The sequence below is a fragment of the Scomber japonicus genome, chromosome 16 (genome assembly GCF_027409825.1).
Source record: "Scomber japonicus isolate fScoJap1 chromosome 16, fScoJap1.pri, whole genome shotgun sequence".
Classification (NCBI taxonomy): domain Eukaryota; kingdom Metazoa; phylum Chordata; class Actinopteri; order Scombriformes; family Scombridae; genus Scomber; species Scomber japonicus.
In genome coordinates this window covers 14,650,638-14,659,881 of record NC_070593.1, presented here as the reverse complement: position 1 = coordinate 14,659,881, position 9,244 = coordinate 14,650,638, and the positions used below count along the sequence as shown (strand labels likewise).

The 9,244-nt window shown below is 40.4% G+C and overlaps 1 protein-coding gene across 1 annotated transcript; it reads right to left on the bottom strand.

The window, feature by feature from the left end:
* Positions 1 to 1,641: 1,641 nt before the first annotated feature.
* Positions 1,642 to 8,395, bottom strand: LOC128375554 (protein delta homolog 1). The gene is made up of 5 exons (XM_053335933.1): positions 8,344 to 8,395; positions 8,058 to 8,121; positions 7,506 to 7,636; positions 6,689 to 6,830; positions 1,642 to 2,431 (listed from the first exon to the last, which is right to left on the bottom strand). The coding sequence occupies exons 1-5, from the start codon at positions 8,393 to 8,395 to the stop codon at positions 1,642 to 1,644; spliced, it is 1,179 nt and encodes a 392-aa protein (XP_053191908.1).
* Between the last annotated feature and the right edge of the window lie 849 nt (positions 8,396 to 9,244).

Here is a 9,244-nt window from a genome sequence, read left to right as displayed (position 1 = left end):
AGCAGAGAACTACTGCAGCTCAAGTCCTGGTGGTGTAAATAACTTGCACCACAAGGTGGAGACAGAGACTGTAATCGGAAACTTGTTGGCCTTCGGGGGGCAAGAGTGGAGTGCTAACAAGAGTCATTGTTATCTTTCAGATGATAATCGGTGAGCTGGCCCCGGGGGAGTAATGTATTAAGCATCACAGAGCAGTAGATATTGCACTGTTTTCAGAACAGGTAGGTGGCATCGGTAAGTTCAGTACAGTAAGGCCATTGGTTAGATTTCATACTGTAAAACATCTGATGAAGAATCCGATCTGGTCTTAACCTAGTTGTGTCAAGACAAAAGCAGCTCAGAGAGAAATGACTCAATACATATGTGGTGATTTTCAGGTAGCAAAAGTGACTAAATAAAATGATGAGAGCAGATCAAAAAGACTAAAGTCACCTTTTGGTATATAGATGTGTATCACTGCAATAATCTTTGTCAGGTGGACACTCAATGTATTTTATTAAACATTATTTGACCAAAGCACAATTGCAAATAATCCCAGACTGTAACACATACTGATAAATACTTCAGTTACGCTTGGTTGATGTTACAAGCACAAGATAACCACCCCCCTTTCAAAGAATAATGATAAACGAAGCCCACCACATTAACAGCATCTTTCTACAGTATGAACATGGGGCTGAATGGGACTTGTTGTGAGAGGGAGAAGAGGAATACAATGTCAGCAATCCTCATCTCAGCAGTTAATGAATTTTGATGTTTGCACTGCAACCACATGTTTATATCTTGAAACAGACATGTGTTTTCCAGACATTCAGTATTCATGAAATCACATTGCCATCATCAGATGTGGGTGGCCTTCTTATGCATGATAAGACAAATCAATAACAGATGGTACCGGATTGATTTCAGGGCTCAGTGAAGCATAGTGGATTACCTGTGAAATTCCTATAGAAATCAATGCTAAACTTACGTAATTAAAAAGGGAACATTATTAATATTGAAGTTATGACATGCAGGATTTGAAAGCTGTCTGTGTGGCATTGTGTAGTAATATCTAATTAACTGAATGTACTATACAAACTCACAACATGTATTTTTGCATTAACTCTGATATGGCAAATTCACAGAATGTTATTTGGCAAATTTGGCAATGGATATCAAATTTTCACAACAATTTGATCATTTAAAAATCATTGTTACAAGTAATAAATTACAAATACTGAAGAAAATTTGGTCACGGTTGCACATGCTGTTACTAGCCATCATTGATAAACATTTTCTAATATTAAAACCCATTACTGTATTCCAAACAGAGCATTGTAAAGTCAGAAATGAACTCAAGAAACACCACACAATGACACCTTTTTAACCAGCCATTAAGGTGCTATTTGGTATAACATGTCTTCTAATTGTATACATTTCATGAAATCATAGAAGTACATTTAAAATCCAGTGGTTTGTCCGCTTAGTCCAGTAGAATATATATTCACATACACTTTAAAAGGTAGTCCAGTATCTCTCACTGTATAAACACAACTGTACAACAGTCATAGTATTTTATTTGTTGTGGCTGTTCAGAGACATTGATATAATTAGACTCCTTCCAGAGAGGGAGAGAGGAAAGAGGGAGAGACACATTAATCAGATGGAGGTGTAGTGTCTCCCAAAGCTGGTGAGCCTAATTTTCTCTGGCAGAATGATGTTTACTGAATGCTCTGGCTCGTCCTGGCTTGCACTTCCTGCCTCTCTCAGCAGGTGTTCCCTTTGCTGCCGAACAAGCTGGCTGTACTTTGCATTAGCCAGCCACGTCTCACACCGGCCAAAAAACACAATGCCTGTAGTGCCCAGGATGACAAGGCAGGTTAGCAAGGCCAGCATGCCGAAGCAGATGAGCTGACCGTGGGTGACCAGCACACCAGGGGAGTGTACGGTCTCCTTCAGAGTTATCTTGAGCAGGTCTCTCTCTGGTGGTCTGAGGAGCTTGTGGAAGGCGTGAGCAGGGAGAGAGTAGTGCTGCGGGGTCAGCGCGAACACTCTGTGTTCTGCAGGTCTGGCACCAACCGGTTTGGACCTGGCCTTCGGTCTGTGTTGTAGCGAACACGTGGGACCTGTAAACCATTTCTGGCAAACACACCTGAACGTTCCATCAGGTTGACCGACACACGTGGCTCCATTGGCACATGGCCTTCCGGCGCAAGGAGAGAGGCTGGTGGTGTCATTACAAGTGAAACCAGTGAAGCCGTGTGGACAGATACACGCGAAGGCCAGACTGTGGTTTGTACAGTTGCCACCGTTTAGGCAGGGGTTAGGTTTGCAGCTGTCAACACTGATTTCACAGAAGTCTCCAGCATATCCAGAGGGACATTGACAGGAAGAATCAGCTGCTGAGCCATCCGTATCTGTACATGTGCCTCCGTTCTGACAAGGAGAGCTGTAGGGCAGAGCAGCACAGCATGAATATACAGTAGAGGAAGTGGGGCCTGCTATCTAGTACACAGATTCACTACAGCATATATTATATAATAGCAATGAAGCCGCTATCGACTGCGTTCAGTCCTGTCTAGATTTCAAAAGTTGGATTTTAATGGGATGCTTTCTAGTCCAAATCAAGTTCATGACTTGAGGTGACATTATGTTTTTTACTATGTATTGATGATTTAACATCTGCTGACTTATGCCTGCATGCTTATCATTCTTTATACAGAACATTCTACATTGATAGCCTCATATAAGAGTATCGTCGCTATCCAATGAAATGCATCTACAAATTTGGTAATTTTGAATGTTTCAGAAAAAGATTTGTGTTGCTTAATAAATTGGGAAGCAAAAATCCAGAATTTTTAGTTGAGGCAGGTTAGTCGGTGAGCAAAAACAACAGTTAGGTTGCATTTTAGATTTTTGGTCAGGAAAGCAGCCCTACCATAGGACGGAGCAACTAAAAAAAAAAAAACTAGTTCACTTTGACTATGGTGCCACCTTCCTGTAGAGCAGCAGAGGATACCCACAACTCATCAAAAGTAAAACTCACACTACTTGTTCTTGAAGAAACAGCTGACTTTGAGATGAAGCAGTGTTTGTTAATGTTAAGTCTGTTTGTTTTTAACCTGTTATACCCAAATTTAAGACGTCATTTTACATTTACTCACCACAAAGGAAATACACAGCTTTACAAGACATCAATTTGATATCATTGTATATGAGCTTACTGAGGATTTTCTCAATGAAACACTGCGTTGAACATGATTTCAATTATGTTACCTGCAATTTTGCATATATTTGTTATGTATGATATCAATATCATAATAAAATACAGTAGGGTTGCAATTAATAATGATTCCTGAATGATTGATAAGGAATATTTCCAATAAAAAAAATTCCTAAAGCCCATGGCTGGTGTCATGAAACTGCTTGTTTTGTCTGAAGAAAAGCTAAAAATGTTCCGTTTACTACAGTATATCATAGGAGGAAATATAAGCAGTAAACACTTAAAATTGAGAACTGAAACCTCTCCTTCGAAACACTTAATCTGAAGAGTTGGTTTGACCTCTAAAATATTATACTTACTAATACTGTAATATTGATGTCAGCTGTGTCAAACATCCCTAATGAAAACAGTGTATAAATTACAAATCTGCAGCAGTGACAAGACATAAAAGTGTTAGCTTTGCCTCTTCAGTAAACATCCTGCACCCACATTCCCAGCATATTTGATCAATGCAGCTACACGTAAAACAAGTGAAAGTGCACTGATGAAAACCCAGGATAACAGCAATCAACATCTCTAATAGTACTATATCTTGTGTAATTAGACACACACACACACACACACACACACACACACACACACACACACACACACACATTCTGTCCCTGCTAGTCAAAAGAATAATTGCTGTGGCATACTTTGTACACATCTGTGGTCCCTCATAGAGGATCTGATTAATGAGATCTCATGCAGGCCTTTTAATGGAGATTAATTCCCCTGGCATGCAAGTGAGGCTCTACTCATCTCGTTGTGAAAATTATAATAAGACTCTAATGATTTTTTTTGGATTGAGGAAGAGGAGCTTTCCACTCACTGACAATGAGCTGTAAGCTTCTGAATTTTAGGTGTGTCTTTCTATACAATAACAAGGCTATCTGACAGAGAACAAACATGGCAGGGTTCAGAGTCTGTGGGCTGTGTCAGCTCACTGCATCCCCTGAGAGTCTTTCATGTGCATTGAATGGACAAGAGATGGATTCCACGGATCAGTCCTGTCTGTCATCCAGCAGTGAAAAGATGTACCATAAGGTGATTTTCAGGACCTGATGTTATGTTATGTGTTATATCAATCCTGAATGATAGAGGTGTATTTTGTTTCAAATTGTTCTTCAGCATCCATTTTAAAGGCTGTATTCTGCGATTTAGTCACACTTTGTCTGTGTGCCAATTCAGGCCAGATTCTTTGAAAGATGCAACCCGTGAAGTTGCCATGTGTCTCCAAATGAGAACAAAACTAACAATGCAGTCATGTGGCCCTCAAGTTTCGTGACTTTGCAGTGTCATGACACCGAATTTTACACTTATTAAATACATAATGAAGAAATACCAGACAGTGTGCCAGATTAATGGGAAATCCTGTATGTCCATGTCTGTCTGTGATGTTCTGCTATTACATATCCCAGCTCTTAACACTATTAAATATTGTTGCTTGCTACTATTGATTACATTCTGCAGTGGCTTTTTACAGTACTTAGTTCAATTCATGTGATATAATTATCAGTGATTGATGACCATGTGAATGCAAATTCCTGGCAAACAAGTAATAGTTAATGTTTCCCAGTGATATGAGCAGACATGGTCTGACTGAATGCACCATTATACTGTGAGTGGATTGTGGGATACAGATATGCTGATATGAGCTGTATCCAAATACAAGCCACAGGGTGCTGAATTTCTGGTCACATACTGAGGTCACAGCCTTTGAAATGTGACAGCCTTGTGGAGAGATTATGATGTATTCGACTTCAATAAGATGCAGCCTCAGTACTGAGATGCAGCTTATGATGCTGCCTAGACACACACTGCCAGATACGGTATAAAGATATCTGCTTGTCGACGACAGAAGGGCACAACCAACATCACATTTTGCTACTACTGTTTAAAGCCAATAAATATAAAGATTTAATTTTAAATGAAGGTATCAACATGATGCCGAGGGGAAATGTAGCAGTTAAATATATCCTTAAACCTGCATTAATGGATTTTTGGCAACTTGGAGGCAGCACAGCAAGCTGTAAACATCAATGTGCAAAGCCCTTAGCAACATGTTAGCAAACAGTTGCCTATTTACATATCCAACAGACAAGGACTAACATGACTATTCATTTAGATGTGTGTCTCCAAAGGAAAATATCTGACACTCTAGCTGTTAAATGCATGGATGTGTGAAGAGAATTGGATACAGCATTCGGAGGCGGGGCTCCATTCTTTCCTATTAAATTTGTTCTGTGGGGCATGAGGCCAAGAGAGCCACTTTCAATGGTAAAGAAATTACCCTGATGAAAATATTTTGCACACACTATGTGCCCCTTGCTTGTGCACATGGATTATGCTCACTAGAGACTTCTGCTGGCTGAGACAGCTAGCTTCTGGTTTAGCCCTCCAGGTAACTTGAATAGAGATACAATAATTCAATCATGTGGCCTTAGTGATAGAAGACATTTCGCAGGTGTGATACTAAAATACATTTATCCAACATTTTACAGCTGCTCCTTTCTGCTTTCTGGGTCTTTGTCAGACTGGGAAATTATAATTTCAAATTAGCTGCCATTTGGTTGGTTGTGGGCAGGTAGTGTATATTTGGTTTTTTTTGGTTATTTTGTCGAAAACAACTGCAGCTGGAAACAATACTGAGTATCATACAAAAATTAGTAAAGATAAATTGAAACCAAAACAATGAGCTGAAATGCACTATTGCGCTCTGTAGAGCTGACAGGAACTGCAGAGCTGGATAATAAATTGTCTATGGGTTTGTCACTATTGTCATGTTTATATAAAAATTATTGATAACAATATTTAAATCAAGGTACCAATATGATGCCAGGGCCAGTTTACTTAATTTTACATGGATCATCTTAATTTTCCTGCTATCTTGGTAAATATATACCAGGCAAAAAAAAGGATTCTTCTTTTTTGGGAATTGCACATCAGAAAAGTCACTCCTCAGAGAAAAATGTACTTCTTAACAAGATATGAGCTGGAGGCCCTTTCAAGCGAAGTCTTCCTTCACAAAGCTGGAGACCTGCCAGTTTCTCAATTTTAGCATTCTCATGTTTGTGTCAGAAGAGTATGAAAGTAAGCGTTTCTCTTTGTCTGATAAAGTGTGCAAACGGCATACAACTTGTTATGAGTCATAGCAGTGGCTACTTTGAGTGCATGTAAGACAAGAGAGCATCCTGTTGAGAGAGGGAGAGGGAGAGGGAGAGGGAGAGAGAGAGAGAGAGAGAGAGAGAGAGAGAGAGAGAGAGAGAGAGAGAGAGAGAGAGAGAGAGAGAGAGAGAGAGAGAGAGAGAGAGAGAGAGAGAGAGAGAAAGAGAGAGAGAGGGGTATTGATTATTGCTCCTAATGATGAACAAATGGAGATAAGGCTGGAAAGCATCTGAGTGTTCCGTTACTTAAAATAGAAACAAAAGATGCTAGTACCCGTTTGTGAGACATAGTCCTCTCTTCAGGTGGCAGTTTTCACCAGCGTAGCCATGGGGACAGATGCACAGGTATCCCCCTTCTCCCGTCTCTATGCAGGTGGCATTACCAGCACAAGGCCTGGATGAGCACAGCCGAGTATCTGTTGTGTAAAGGGGGGTAAAAAAAAAAAAAGGAAAGAAGATAAAGCGTGCTGTTTTTAGCTCATGCTTGATCTCTCTTGCTTCCCCATATGTGCCTGTTTTCCCCTTCCTCTTTAGAGTCAACTCTCACTCACATTCCCCACCACAGCATCTTGTCACCAAGAACAACCGTGTTACACAGACAAGCAGCTCATACACTCCAACAGATTAGGAGATTTAATGTGGCACTGATAAGGAGGTCAAACTGAGCAAGAAGCCAAAAGAGATCTTTTTTCGAATCTTTTCTTGTTCTTTTTCCCCTTTTCGCTTGAGAAGAGGCTTGGGAAGCAAGTTATTTTTATGCGATAATGTCCATTTTAGATACAATAGGAATTATTACGTGCTTAATTTTAATAGGGTGCCTACTGAAATGGAAATGTGACTTTTATACTGCTTTAACATTTAAATTGCAGCAGCCAAGTTGAGGTTTTGTTAAATGTATAGTACATATCTTGCTTAATGGCACAAAAGCACATAATGGCAGTGAAGTGTCTTCTTTTATTACTGACCCAGAACTGAATTTTACCAGATCTTTTCTGCGCCAACTTTTCCCATCTAAAATACACTTGACTCTAACCTCTGGCAGCCAGTAGTCAGGGGCAGAGGCGATGTATGGGGAGCATAATGAGACTCACCTTTGTCACACAGGCTACCCACCCAGCCCTCCTCGCAGTTACACTGCCAGGCTTTTTCACATGAGCCGTGCAGGCAGCCAGGGAAAGGAACGCACCGGTCGCAGTTGTCTCCTTGCCACCCTGGTTTGCACCTGGAAAGGAAACAATCCTGAACTATTAATTTACCACCCACAGAGCTCTGCAGGCTTGTTCCCATAATGCCTGCCTGCCTGCCCTTGTGGAGAATTGAATATACTATATGGAATACAATTATTTTGGCTCAAGAGCACAGCTGTCTTTGCCAGGAAAGCTTTTCAAACAAAAGCTTTGGAGCTATCTGTTAGGATAACAATGCTTTTTACTGTTCAAACAAAGGACTGATTTGGCAGTTGACTTTACACAATACAAGCACCAAACAAATGTAGAAAAAAAGCTCAGAAGAATCCAGTTGGCTGCTTTGTGATTGCATTTTATCTAAGAGAGGAACATTTATAGCTCCAGCGATTTATGATAATAAGGTTGCAAATCCCCACAGGACACAATCTACACAGGAATCTATGGTCGTTTTAGTACCTGCACTTCCCTGGCTTCTCACAAAACCCATTTTCTGTGTTACACCCTGCGTTGCATTCCCAACCTTTTGAGAGAGAGAGAAAGAGACAGCAGCGTGTTACATGTTTGCATTAAAAAAAAACTAAAATAATACATAAAACATTCAAAGCCATCAAATATTCATTCGTCGTACTTTCTTTTCCACGCAGTTGGTAAAAAGAAAAGAGTTTGTTTTCATGTGCCATGACTAAAATCTCTTTGTGTCGCTGTCAGCTGTCTCAGTGGACTGATCAAAATATCCGATTACCTTTGGCGATGCCCGTCACGACCAGAATTAAGACCACCGCTGTGAGATGCATCGTAATTTCGAGCGAGACCCCCCTTTGTCCTGCAAAAAAAAAATCACAGGGTTAAGTCGCAAAAACAGGTCTCAGAGTGTGAAGAAGCGATTATTTTCTACACAAAAGGGATCACAGTACTCAAAAGTTCATTTTTATGAAAAGGAAACAAGCCTTAAGAGGAGATCATTCAGTGGGATGATTTACAAATACGGCAAATTTTGGGATTTCTTGTCAAAATATATACACTTTTTTTTTTACTGTAACGATAACCTAACCAATTAATTAAAACACGCTCTAAACATTACTTCAATAATTCAGTGTTTTTGTCTTCTGATAATTGGCGCACCTGAAGCATAACGTGTCTGCTTCCAAAGGTGTCCATTACGCACAAGCATGCAGACAAAGAGAAAAGCGATTTCATCCCAAAATCAATACATTTCTCACCACCGAAAAAAACCTTCATTAACTAAAATGATCATATGGCATCCGGAGAAGTGCCTCACCTATGTCGCACCGGCGCTCTGTTTCCAAGTGGCTTCGGTCATATTTCACGGAATTGATTTGACTTTTTTTTTTTTTTAATCCAAGCGACGTACCCTTGAAAGTGACACTACAGGTGTACAGGCGTCCGCGTGCGAGAGGAGGACTTAAGGTTTTGACTGGACTGCTGCATCGTGAGGCGTCCCAGTGCAACACGCTCCTCCCACCTTAAGAGAGAGAATGTGTGCGCCAGTCTGACCCCCCGGGAGAGGAGTGCAATCATTACGTGCCTGTATTTTACATCAGTTGATGGTTTGCAACTGGTTTAAAAAGTCTTTGGGGAAAGTGAGATGGTGCCAGTAGGTGATAAACACTTCCAAAACAGGG